Source organism: Falco peregrinus, chromosome 4 (assembly GCF_023634155.1).
Source record: "Falco peregrinus isolate bFalPer1 chromosome 4, bFalPer1.pri, whole genome shotgun sequence".
In the NCBI taxonomy this organism is placed as follows: Eukaryota; Metazoa; Chordata; class Aves; order Falconiformes; family Falconidae; genus Falco; species Falco peregrinus.
In genome coordinates, this window is record NC_073724.1 from 52614970 (window position 1) to 52628863 (window position 13894).

The 13894-nt window shown below is 40.6% G+C and overlaps 1 protein-coding gene across 2 annotated transcripts in view; it reads right to left on the bottom strand.

The window, feature by feature from the left end:
• Nucleotides 1–261: 261 nt before the first annotated feature.
• Nucleotides 262–13894, bottom strand: part of LONRF2 (LON peptidase N-terminal domain and ring finger 2) — a 37074-nt gene continuing 23441 nt past the window's right edge. Inside the window, exons 6-13 of one of the 2 annotated variants that reach the window (XM_055802048.1) lie at nucleotides 12629–12725; nucleotides 12160–12274; nucleotides 10714–10835; nucleotides 9842–10000; nucleotides 6692–6854; nucleotides 4532–4681; nucleotides 3992–4164; nucleotides 262–3631 (exon numbers count right to left, since the gene is read on the bottom strand). In XM_055802048.1, coding sequence (XP_055658023.1) covers nucleotides 4006–4164; nucleotides 4532–4681; nucleotides 6692–6854; nucleotides 9842–10000; nucleotides 10714–10835; nucleotides 12160–12274; nucleotides 12629–12725 — 965 coding nt within the window. In that variant the 3' untranslated portion in view covers nucleotides 262–3631; nucleotides 3992–4005. Of the gene's footprint in view, nucleotides 4165–4531; nucleotides 4682–6691; nucleotides 6855–9841; nucleotides 10001–10713; nucleotides 10836–12159; nucleotides 12275–12628; nucleotides 12726–13894 lie in introns of both variants that reach the window. The other variant, XM_055802047.1, reaches the window with a different exon arrangement.

A 13894-nucleotide genomic window follows, 5' to 3' on the forward strand; every position in this document is an offset into this window, starting at 1 on the left:
CTCCCCTGCTTCTGTCACACCACTGCTAAAGCCTTTGCCATGCAACCTGTGAACCCCAACAGCTAACTGCCACTTCTGGAATGCCATTTGCTTCTTAAAACCTCGTCAGGCCAATTCTAATCCCTTGGGGTCCTGTCAGGAAAACCAAACTATGATCCCCCTTCCAACCACAGCACATCAGCAGCTTCTTCCTGGTCAGACCGTATTTACCACAGCTTTCAGCCCTCACAGAGCGATAAAGCTTTCCACAAACTCACACTCTTGTAAATTCAATCTGTTTTATTCCAAATATCACATAAATTAAATACATTTCCCATGAATATTGCAAATATACATGAAATGAACATTGCAATTTTAAAAAAAAAGTTTTGGCTTTGCTTATGCAACAAGAAGTGCCAAATGTGGTTAGAACATGAACTTCTCCTGTATTTACTAGATACAAAAAGGTGCAGATTAATAATTTATATTTATACATATGTACACACTCCATTTCATAACTAGCTTTAAAACAGTAAAAAATGGTTTCAAGTTTATCTACATTAAACATACTCGTTTAAATCTGGTCAGAAGCCCCAGATAAGAGCTGATACAATCGTTTCACAACTGCAAAATTAAGGCGCTACCAAAATACCAGTTCCACTAGTGTAAAATGTAATAGGAATAGAGAGTGTACAGCTTTCTATTTATCAATTTAAAAGTGGACTGGAGAACAAGGAAAAAGGAGCAGTAAGAAACATGACAAGATCTACAGCTTAGAAGTACAAAGAGATCTTGATGACTATCAAATGAACATATTAAAATACAGTAGATAAAAGGCCTCAGTGGCAAACAATTAGTATGCTTCTGAAAGACAAAAAAAGGTTAAAATATATATATAATTTTGTAGCTTGAAGCTTTACAGGTGAACAACAGGTGTAGAGGTAGAGGGATTTTTTTTTTTTTTTTTTTGGCCTCTTTACGGTGTATAAAGAAGGGCCACATTCACCACAGTGAAAAGACTCATCATATATCCCAGCATCCTTGCTTGGAAAGCAAGCAAGAAAAGTGTAATGAGCTAGAAAGGCAACAAATCCTATCTATCTCTTCCAGGAGCTCAGCTCCAATGCTTCCACATGTACCTTGGCGACAAGTTACGCTTAAGTGTAGATCGGCTGTAACGTGGACATATCCTCGCAGAGAGAAATGACATAGCTAGCTTTTCCCATGAGGTACTACTGGATGCTGTAGAGATTATATGGCAGAGATAATTTGGTAACATTGAAACTGGTACTTTCCCTTAGAAAGCAAGTACCACAGGGCAGTGGTGATCTTTTGTACTTCTATTTATTAAAGCTTCGCTATTCAATCAGCATTCAATGTTTTGGAAGAAATGTCAGCTTTGGGCTGCTAATATGATTATTTGCATCCATACACAGACAAATCCTACGTTGTTATCATTTATCCAAAACATCAGTCACTGAAATATTCACAAACCACTTTAAACCTTGACTAAAAAAAAATCCCTCTACAGTTCAGTATTCTCTTCGGTAACTATCATTCCATTAATTATGCAGACCTTCACAAACATAGTAATGTCGCTTTTGATGTAAAACGTGTCTTTGCACATTACAGAACAGCAGTAAACAATCTCTCTTGTTCCATAGGGTTTCCTCTCAGAAGTACCTCAAAAGTAGATATCTTGAAAAATCACTTTTGCAAAGAAGAATATTCACATTAGTTACTGAGGCAAAGCCAAGAAGACACTAACTAGCACCTTGATTTTATTTTTTTTTTTTTCTTAAACACACTCCTATATGTAAATTAAGCACACTTAAGATCAGGGACCAGCAATATACAAATACCATCAGGGTCCCCTCGCAGCTAAACTAGCAATACTCAAAACTAGGCCAAACACATGAAGGAGCAAGATAAGTGGGTCTAGAAGAAATACACAGCATGGAAAGGGATGGGAAGAACAGGAACCTGAACAGAAAGGATTGCGAGATCAAATACAGTCCATCTTCTGGTCAGAGAATTACTTTGTGAAACCACTCTTCAGTAGCTCAGCTGATGGTGGGCTGAAGACCTACTGACTTCTGACATTTCCTCCCTCATACATAAAACTCCTCCTTTATATTTCAGTGACTTCCTTGTCTTCAAATCCTGGAGGAAATGCATTCAACTTTAATTTTGAGTATTTTGGTGATGGCAGCAGAATTTGCAGAAGGCTACTGTAGAGGTTATGACATCATTGGTTGTAAGTTATGCACTTCACAATTCAGAGAATATAATTACAAACTATTTAAATAGAAAAGGCGTGTTCAAGGTAGAGGCAGTTACAGTACATTCAGGGTATGTTACAGAAACCATTTGTGGTAGCCATTTGCTGAAAGGAAAAAAACCTGTATTTTTGTTTCCCAGACCACACAGGTTATAACTACAATACCCAAAGAGAGCAGGTAATATATCGCAATCACTGCATTTTAATGCAGTCTTCTTCCAGAATTCATGTGCAAAGTGGAAAAAAAAAGTTTAAATACATCTTCATTGACAAATAAGGACAAAAAAAAAAAACTAAGAAAGAAACCAGGCACTTTGACCATTTAGGTAAAAAGCAATTTCTTCTTACCAGACTTCTGCACATGAACAAGTCTTTACATTGGTCTTGCTGTGCTTGCAGCACATGGAGATTCAAGTCAACGTTTTTCCCCCCTGTTGGTAGTATCAGTTCTACTTATAGGAAGCTACGCCAATTGAATTGGTAACACTTAGTTATTTCATTGGCAGTTGAGCAAATGTTGATCATCGGACAGACAAGTGATCGATTTAATAGCTATCAAAGTTAGATATTAACAAAACAATATATAAAAACATAAAAGAGACAAATGAAGGTTAACACCTGACTTAAGCTTGCATTGAGACTTGCCTTTAGAGGTTTGGTTTGTGCCTCCTTTCATGGTGTTATTGTGGACTGATTTCCATCACATACAGCAACCGGTACTAAACTACAATACTTTCGGTTTGAAACACGTTCAGAAGAGATCACCCCAATGTAACGGGAGGTTGGCATGACACTGCAGGCAGGAGGGTGACAAACCTCCCCATGTTTCATCCTTGCCAGTCTCACTTGCAGAGCTGGCATTCAGAGTAAACTGCAGCATGCCTCCCTCGTACTTGGGGTGAAATTGTTATTTCACAGCAGCATTTACCATACTTGAGGGAGACTGTCTGATTTGAATTTAGCAATAGGACCAGCCAGGATTACTTTGATTTTTCTTTTCAAATAAACCAAAGTACACCTTTCCAAACATTTTATACATACTCAATCTGCTACAACACACAAATCACAACACAAGGGATTACCTAAGGCTACTAAATAGTGTACTTATTCAGTAGCTATTATTCTTTCAGATAAACATCCTCAGATGCCTTGACCACAAACAGCTTAATTTTTTTTTTCCTCACAGACTGCTATTCCCTGAAGAGAGAGATGTGGGTGTGTGACAGACTGCCTACCGATTCACTGACGGAGCATACTGTTGATTATAGTCTTCATGCATACTTCTGCCAGGCAGCGTAACTCCTCTTCTGTTCACTACCTTCAAGAAAGTCTAGGAAACACCTCTTCAATCCACTGTCCAGTTTCCTTTTCCTACCAAGTGGAAATCCAAATCACATGCAGGCCAATGGTGCTACTCTAGTACTTAACTCTCTTGCAGGCTAGAAACATCAACTCTACCATAGTACTTTGAAGCAATTATCCACATCTATCAGCTGCGCTCTAACTGTAGCACAGCTTTGTAGAGGCTCAGATTTCATCAGGACAACAGGAGAGAGTGCAAGGTTTGGTGAATACCCAGGATAACAAACCAATGCAATCAACGGATGCTAGACGCAGTCAGAAAGGGCTGTTGCTTTTTGAAGGAATCTTTAAAAAAACCCAAAAAACAACCCTCCCCCTTTGCCCTCCCCCAGAACAACCTGTCTTGAGATGGTTTTGGTGCCCACTCACAACTGAAGTCCATGTTATCTGGGTCTTTTGCGAGTCACAAATATCAATACGCGTCTGATGGCGATAAGACGATCTTTAAGGGAGGTCATAGCCAATATAGCCAGCTGAGCTCTGTTTTCCAGAGGCAACACTGCCAAGAGCCACCAGTACCAGGCAGGACCACTGGGATTGCTCTGCAAAGAGATGGAAAGACATGCAATCATGTGTTCAACTGGCACTGCCCCTTGAAGTGCACCACCTTTCTTCCCACCTTCTATTTGATAAAGTTGTCACAAAACAGTTCAAACAACAACTAAACACTTAATTTCAGGTGCTCTCCTTGTCTATACACATTATTAGGACTGATCTTTTCAACTATCAACTTACATTGATACACTGCTTTCCACTGATTAACTGTTTTCTGTGCTTCATACTAATAGATTCAAATTGGGTAAATAAGAGTTTAGAGTGTAGAAAAGCAGAGCAAAAACCTGTCAGGAAGTAGTCTTGCGTAAAAAATCTGTATGGAATAAGGCTGCATAAGTAGGAAAGTGTTATTACCTGTGGCTCTGGTTCTTTTCCTGGCATGGACCCAAAATGATTCAGAATTTGTACTTTCATATTGTCTTTAAGAGAAGTAAACCAGGCAACAGCTTGATCATAAACTGAATCATGAAGACGGACAAGTTCTTCATATTCCGGTCCTTCAACCTTATCGTTAAAAGAAGAGAGATGGAACAAAACAGGTTTGATACCGTGGAGTCCATATGCTTCCCCAGAAGCAAACGAAGCAAAATAATGTAGTGACTACAGCTGTTCAAATGTCCTTATCTAAGTAAGTCTCAGATTTCAAACCTGTGATGCTGAAATCTTTTTACCCTCCCCTAGGTGTTCTGAAGTGACATTTCTTGGAGCAGTTACTGCCTTGTTAATGTCCATTCCAAAATGCTGGCACGACAGAAGTATCTGCTCTCTAATCCTAGGATATCATATTAATCATCTCAAACCCACAATCTCAAGTTCCTGTCACAGAAGGACCTCTGAACATTGGTAAATCACCTGGCAAAACAAAAGAAACACTACTGCCAACGAGCACAGAGACAGGGGGTCTACAGCACTTAAGAGACCAGCAGTATTTTATAGAAGCATTAAGGCCATGTCAGGACAGCCAAGGAGGAGGAGGAGGGCAGACACCTGAGCAGGCAGGAAGCAGGGGAAGTGGATGCTTTCCCAATACCAGGAATGGCCATTAAAAAAAAAAAAACCAAAAAAACCCCAAAACAAAACATACATACCCTTGCTGAGGCAAAAAGTGTTATAGTTGAACAGACCTAACTATTGGCTATTAGGGAAAACAAAAAAGCAGAAGCAAAACCCACTCCAAATTGGTGATTTGGTTTGGGGTTTTTTTTCATTTGGGGTTTTTGGGGTTGTTGGGGTCTTCCCCCCCCCCCGTAAACTGTACACACCAATGATGTGATTCATTGGGCTACTCAGGTGCACACACCTGACTAGATGCTCTGGATGCCCTTCACAGTTGAGAAGAAACAGCTCTAGAGGGCAATTAATCTCATTTTAAGGTACGTATCTAAACCAGAGCAGATAAAATGGGCAGCTTTAGACTGTTCTCACCATCAGATATAACATGGACATAGGGTGCTGAACACAGATGTTAGCCTCTCAAGTGAGACAAGGAAAATCTCACCCTAGTTATGAAGAGGTGGGTGTCTGGCACCATCTACAAACAATGCTTGGTTACCTGTGTTCCACCACCCATCACTGGGGACTTAAAGATGGCAGAGCCCTTACTCCAAGCAGACTACCTACTCCAACCTTTGACAGGGGGAGGCATCTCCATGCGATCTGCCTTTCCTGCCCTGGCGAACAACTGCATCATCCTGCACAGGTTAGAAAAGCCCTACTAAGACTTTACAGACTTGCACTTCAACTATGAGAGCACGCTGAAGAGCTATAGGACCAGACTGGACTTCATCAACTGGCATGAGATTACTACTAAACTCAGTGTTAAGAGGGATCCAGATTTTATGGACATGCTCTGGAAGATGATCCAGAAAGTCACCGTTAAGCATGGCCAAAAATTCACCCTTTGGCCAACGCCCATCACAAGCAATTGCTGCAGGTTTTAAGAGGTGTTGTTTTTAAAACCTGCTCCCCTCTGCATTTCTCTGCTCTCAGCCAGCTCTGATGGATGCTTGTAAGGCACAGTTAACTACACATCACTAAAATCTCACTTTGAGTGGACTCCCACACCTGTTTGAGGCCCTGTTCTGTAAATGAGAGCCTGGAGGTCACATGAAGTCTGCCAACTCTGTTCAGTGCCAGAAGAGAATAGTCAATTCTCCAACAACAGGGGCACGTGCTCTTAGAAGGGTTTCAAGTCCGTACCGTAATTTTAAAACATTACTCTGACCTCATCTACACATCATGACAGACCTCAGCACTTAGCATCTGAGTCTCAGAAGCTACTTTGAGATCCATGAAGGGAGTGTAACACTTCAAGCAGAGATAATTATAAGGGCAGAAAGGAAGAAAGGGAAGGAAGAGACAAAGTTTGTTCCATGATTTTCAAATTAGAGCTTTAGTATTTATAATGATATTGGTTTAAAAATAATGCACAGCTAGCTTGAAATGCAACAAGGAAAGGCTGTTTAAGTGAATCCAGCAATACATGGGTATGAATAACTTTGCGCCATAGATCACCTTTTTATCTTCAAGATACTCGATGTTTGCTGTGTTATATCCATCTCGCTGGCCATGGCTTAAGACCCTAAAACGACGGACACCAACTGTATCAACAACTGAGCGCCCATCAGGAAAAAACTTTACGTCCCTGATCTCTAATATACAGCCATGATCTGCAAATCTGAAATGACAGAAGGGCATAAAAGTGGAAGTCATCAGCAAGTGTTTATACACATCAGGTCAAATACTGGGCCTAATTCACCACTTATTTGAAAGAGGATCCTATTTTGGTGATAATACATTTCTGCTTATTCACATAAGTCACACAACCCCCACCCTTTCTGCCTTCCCTCAGAGATCCAGGGCAACAGCATCTTCAGAGTGTATTTGTGGGGTGGGAAGGTTGGGAAGGGACAGGAAACTAAGTGCAGCACATTCCATGCTGGGAATTGCCAGCTGCTGGTGGCAAAATTCACCTGGTTTGCAAAGAAAACAAGATGGGTAAAGATACCATAATGAAGTCCAGAAACTGAGGAACAAACGCAGGGCTGGGAGGGCTATCCCCCTACTCTGAGGTGTTAACAGAGGATTACAGGCTTTAGAAAGAAAAAGCTTCAATATATAGCAAGATTTTTCTTGCACTTGTTTCAAGTTAGAAAAAAAGCAAAGAACACCACCAAAACAAATCCAAATACCCTCTTTACAAAAGCATGTTTGTTATATTTAAAGTAGGCACAGGTTTTAATCATGCTCTGGAAACAAGCATGCAACAATTTTTATTTTTCTACTTTAAATTATCAAGCTCACCTACTCTACATTTGTGCTGTAGTGAGTTCACTGGAGAGGCTGACTGTGCAATGACTTCACGATACATTAACCTGCCAGCATTTGCATTTCTGCATCTCAGCCTACTGCTAAGCAGGAGAACGTACTGTACCTGGTCTCATGTCCAGATACCAAGTCCCTGCAGAATCTGATAAATGCTTCATCAGGGAAATACTTGTTTTACCAGGGCTTGCCATTTCTTATATTGGAGTGATGAAGAAACAGTAGCACTGTGGGGAAATTACTCCCATTTCTACTCTACCAGAAATCGTGGTGGGGCAGGGGGAAACACTCACCACTGAACAACCGTTCTGTCCCAGCCATTGCACAGAACAAAGTGAGGAAGAGCAAGAGGAGTATAGCTGCACACAGCTAAGCCCCGGTGCTCTACCAGTGGGATTATGAAAAGTAAGTATTTAAACAGCTACTTAACAACTGTTTTAAACTAATGATTTTAGTGGCGTTGATACCGAATTTAGATCTAGAAGTAAACAATGATTTTTCTTTTTTTGTCATTCTTTGAGAAGTTACTTTTGGATAGAAAGTGACTTTAATCAAAGAGAGACAAGAAAGCACCTGGAGACTGGTCTGAAATGTACAGACACACACTAAAAGTTTATATTCTTCTCCCAATTTTAACTTAAAATGGAGAAATAAAACAGAGGAAGGTAATAAATTGAACGTGTCTTGTCACTTTTTCAAGGGAGGTATGTATCCATGTCTTAATAGATGAAGCAAAACAAGTTTCCCCACTTTTTGTATTCCCAGTTGATTTCGCAATTTTGAATAAACAGGAGAACTTCTTCACTTAATGTAAGAAGCTACAACAGCCTGCCAGGTGTCTACAGATGAAGGCTTCCTGTGCTTCACTGTTAAAAGTTACCATGGTTAAAAAGTTTAATTATTTTAGTAACTCAAAACAGACATGACATCAAAATTTGACCACACTGGTTGCATTTTAAAATAACAACCTTTACAACACTATCTAATAAACCAGTTCTTGTAGTTCTGGGATTATAACCCCTTAGCCCTCTGTATTAGGCCTGACTCCAATTAAGTTTGGCTCTTCCACAAGCCTTCACAGATGCAAAGAGAGTTATCAGTGATGTCCTAGGGTCGTTCTGTCCTCACTCTTACAAGTATTTGCTTCCAGAAAATTGGTAACAAGCCTGAAAGGGACCATGGAGCATCAGCTGCTGTTGAAGCCTGAACTTCACTGCATGCAGCACTGACAGCATGCCAAATGGCATGAAGCCCAGGCAGAGCCAACTGGAAGCTGCAACATCTTCTGTTTTCTTACTGCCACCTTACCATCCAGTCTGGGAGGGAAAAAAAAATCCAAACAAATAAAACCCACAAAAAAACCCGCAACTGAACTGGACATGGAAAGGATGCCAGGCCCCAGTATGACTGCCCTCCTCTCAGCTCCAGTGATGATCACCTACAAAAATGCTGCTTCCTGAGGATGCCTGTCTAATGTGTTCTTAAAAATTCCCATTCTACAATCTGCATTATGCCAACATACCTTCTGAAGACAGCAACTACCTATCACATCTCATAAGGCAGACCTCTCAAGAGACCACCTTGTATTTTTCCCTATGAGCATCTTCTTATCCCCTTCACCCAAAAACCTATTATCTATAAAGGACTTAAAAACCTGAAGGTTTTCATAGAATAGTCTGGGTAGGAAGGGCCCTTTACCAGTCATCTAGTCAGTTTCCACATAGGGAGCTGGAAACACACCAGTATCAGAATTCACAAAAATGAATTAAAGGCAAGATCATATAGAACAACAACACAACCCACTCACTGCAGATAGTTTAGACATTGCAACACGGTGGTAAAGACAAACATCAAAATTCAACATTCAGCAGCAAAACAGACTTCTCAGCCAAGGGTATACTTTGTCTCATTCAAATGATACCACCTATGCAGGAAAGCTATGGAAGGTTTGGATATTTTTATTTTTTAATATTATTTTTGGCTTTTAAAATAGAGTAGACAGAGGAACAAACTTACCCAGACAGAAAACTTTCACCAGAACAAACAGGCTAGAAAGCTTTCCAACCACACAGACAATTAGGTGCTATTTTAGGAGTCTGTAGTAGCAGGATAAGTTGTATTCTTGCTATGCATTCAACAGAGGAGCAATAAAAATTACGTCTTTGCATCAAAAGGGATGTTTAAGATACAAAACTAAAGAGCCAGCAACTTCAGTATTGGTACATGCAGGACTGGAAGGAACTGCAGTAGTTTGGAGAGACAAGTATACTGTGCTGTAGTACTCCATTAGCATCACAACAGCTTCTGCAACAACAGGACATTCTCAGCTCAACTCCTTACCCTTTTAATTCGTCAGCTAAGCACATGCCAAACTGCTTGGTACCAGTTTCCATGCATCTTCTTATCATTAGACGATAACGAGGCTCAAAGACATGGAGTGGGCAAGGGATGGTAGGGAAGGCCATGGTACATACGAAGATGGGAACATCTTTATTCAAACTGTAAGATAATTGAGGAAAAAAAAGTTCAGGCTTTTTCTGGCAAGTGCTACATTCAGCATAAACCCTTAATGTGACATTGATTCCAGTGGTTTCCTTAGACTTGCTCTTCGCAAACCTGTATGTGGTTGAGGTTTGTCATTTTTACAAGACAAACATATTTCAGGACTCTCTGTCAATACACTAAGGAAACAATGCCTCTAACCCACTTCCATGTTCAAAGCATGATGGTACAGAATTTCCAAGCTCAGTAAACCCCTTTAATTTTGAGGAAGTCCACTAGTCCACTTAATTTTTTCAGGCTTAATTGCATGTTGGGTGGGTTTTGGTTTTTTTTTCAGCTGAGTTGTAGCACAAGATCCACAAGTCACTGACAAAACCAGATCCTTGAACTTTTCCCAACCTGAAGTATAACCCATTTACAACTTGAATTCTACTCCCAGAAAAAAACCCATACATTATACATTTTAAATCTATTATATTGTTTCAGAGAAAAAAGCAATGATCTTCATTTTTAGAGTATCATCGTGCCTCTCTAACATCCAAGCACATTTTTACTTGTTTTGTATTTTTGACACCTTTACAGATAAACATCTGGCAGGTTCCTTTACAAATTCATTCAGTTTGTGCATTTTCATAAGCAAATGAAGATTTTTCAGTAATTTAGATTGGAAAATACATTTCTGTAACAGCTGTCAGTAGTAAATAGCTTACTTTGACAATTCCTTCATTTCTTCCTCATACACTTTCTTCCTTTCAGATAATTCTTCTGGTAAGTAACGGACTATCAGTTCTTCTGTAAGGACGGTCTTCTTGTAAGTTCTGCTTGCCAGAAACTGCAAGGAAGAGTCAGCTCTTCAGTCTGACAACAAAACAAGTAACATCTCTTCCTCCCAACCCATCCCTTTCCTAAGGCCAAACAGCACGTTAGTCAGGATGGTACCGATTCCTCCTCCTTTCCAGCCTTCATGCATCAAGACTTCCACTTTAGGGTATGTGGTTGACTCCAGTGCCTACTTAACTATAACCCCTGCCCTTTTTTTGGCAGAATTTGTACCACCAGCAAGAAAAGACAATCCCCCCTCACTTTTGCAGAAGACACATATTCTTTTCACCTAGAGCTGCCAGATTACTGCCAAGAAGTACTCCAAGTATGACAAACATTATGTCTGCTGGAACAGAAGCATTGACCAAGGAGTGACCATTCCTCATTCACCACAGGTAGATACACAAACTGGAGATGCAGTATGAACAGGGCTATGGCTGGGACTCCCCAAGCATAAGCCTGACATGATACTGGAAGCCTCTATTGCTTTAAGCACCAGCAAACCCCTCCTTGTCTTCCAAGAAATGACAAAATATATTATGGAGCAAATGAGGTCTGTGCACATCTGCATGCTGCTGTGGGTACTACTGTGCTGCTCCTGTTTCGTAGAATAGTTTGGGTTAGAAGGGACCTTTAAAGGTCACCTTGTCCAACCCCTGCATTGAGCAAGGACACCTTCAATTAGATCAGGTTGCTTAGAGCCCTGTCCAATCTGACCTTGAATGCTTCCAGGGATGGGGCATCTACCACCTCTCTGGGCAACTTGTTCCACTTATTTCCCCACCCTCATCGTTAAAAATTTCTTCCTTATATCTAGTCTAAATCTACACTCAGTTTAAAACCATTACCCCTCGTCCTATCACAACAGGCCCTGCTAAAATGATTGTTCCCATCTTTCTTAAAGCCCCCTTTAAGCACTGAAAGGCCACAATCAGGTCTGCCTAGAGCCTTCTCTTCTCCATGCTCAATACCCCCAACTCTCTCAGCCTCTCTTCAAAGGAAAGGTGCTCCATCCCTCTCATCTTTGTGGCCCTCCCTCTGGACCCACTCCAACAGGTCCATGTCTTTCTTGTGCTGAGGACCCCAGAGCTGGATGCAGCACTGCAGGTGGGGTCTCACCGGAGCAGAGCAGAGGGGCAGAATCACCTCCCTTGACCTGCTGGCCACGCTGCTTTTGATGCAGCCTGTGAGTAGAGCAGAGGAAATACCCACAGAGTTTTCTTTCCCTTTCATTCTTTTTGTAGAATTATGTATTGTAATTATAGAATATAAATTCTACTTTCAGAAGAACACAACTTTGTGCAGCTTTGTTAATTGGGGCATGACATACTTACTTCGGACAGTTTTTCTTTGCAGAGTGGGCAATGTGGATTATGGTCAAGGCAACGCTCAAGGCATTTGAGGCAAAAGGTGTGTCCACAGGGGGTGGTAACAGGTTCATAGAACAACCTGAATATGCAAACACAGAACAGAAAAGCTGAGCTGCCAACAATAACAATTCAGACTCCCAAACTGTGGAAAGGGGTGACTAGACCAAGCCATGTCTTCCTTTCCTGCTTCTGTACAAAGCAGGTGACAGTTTTATCTAAGGACCTAAAAATGAAAACCTTCTAAGTGGTAAGCAATGGAGGCATAATGGAGAAAGCCGCATCTGTAAAGATTCACCAGATGCAAGGTCCAGCAAAAAGGAACACAGTAACGATTTAGACATTCTCTGGCAGGTTTCCCTTCCGATACCATGAAAGGCGTTTTCAAAAGCTAGAAAGGCTTTCTGATTGTAATCCTAGGTCAATGCAGTCGTACCTCATGCAGAGGGAACACTCAAAGTCTGACGCATCCACTAGAGTTGTTGGTATTTCACTTGAAGTGACAGCGGTGTTTTCAGGTAAAGCATCTGCATCTAAGTAGTTAAGAAGATGATTATAGTAAATATTGTAGTACTGCAATTTCAGATGCTGTTTAAGTTGTTTTTCCATAAATAACCCAATTTATCTCTTTCCTTCTTTGAAGTTTTGTTCCAAACAAACATATTTTCCACCTAAGTTTTAGACTTTCTGGCAGGAAATCTTCTGGAGAGCAGAGGATGTGTATGGCCAGAGAAAGCACTTTAGAACTGAATACCCATGATTTACTTCTCAAAAAATGGCTGGTGTTTTAAAAACTAGACTTTAAAAAAAAATAATATTGCTTTGCTACCACCACCACCCCCACATCAGCCAGGCCAGATGTTTTAAAGTACATCAAGTCCAGAATTTAATTTGTTTACACACAAACTATTTCAGTGTTTATTATAGATTTCTCAGCAGGGGTAATTTTTCTTACAAGTATAAAAAAGCTTACATTCTTCTAGACTAGGCTGCTGTGCAAATCCCAAGTTTCAGACAGCTTAAAGTTTAAGGACTACTGGAGTTGCATTAGCTAATACTGATTTCACTAGCTCAGCACTCTGCAAACACAGAGGCAAAACATTTCACTTAAAGTTCTGCCCACCCTTGGTTTTTTGGGGGTGGTATATCCCTGTCGTTAACACGCTTAAAGGGTATGGACTTCAAACTTCACAGCAGCAGCATTTCAGCTCAGGAGCTATCAGCTCAAGCTTCTAATGACGTTTACACAAGCAGATTCTGCAGCTTCTTTACAATCCTCATCTTTGCTGCTCAGTGATGAGTTGCAACAGAGCCACGAATGCTGCCTCCACATCCTTTTAATTAACCAAATTCTTGACCATTAAAAAAAAAAAGCTCAGCTTTTTATGCTAAGTTAAAACACTAGGATGTTTTGTTAAAGGATAACATGCTCAGCATCTGGTTCATCTCAAGCACAGATGGGATAGGGGAGAGGGCACGGGTACTGTGTGGGCCTACAACGAAAAACACCGTTATCTTTAACCTACATCTCATGTTAGCATTTAGTAATAGCAAGAACCCAACTGTGTTAATTCTGCAAATAGTAACATGGCATTGGGATCTAGCACAGACCAGAAATTAATGGTTATGGGTAAAACACCATGTCTGTCCTTCACTGTGAAGACACAGGCAGGTCAGATTTCACAATCTATTTACTGAGTCT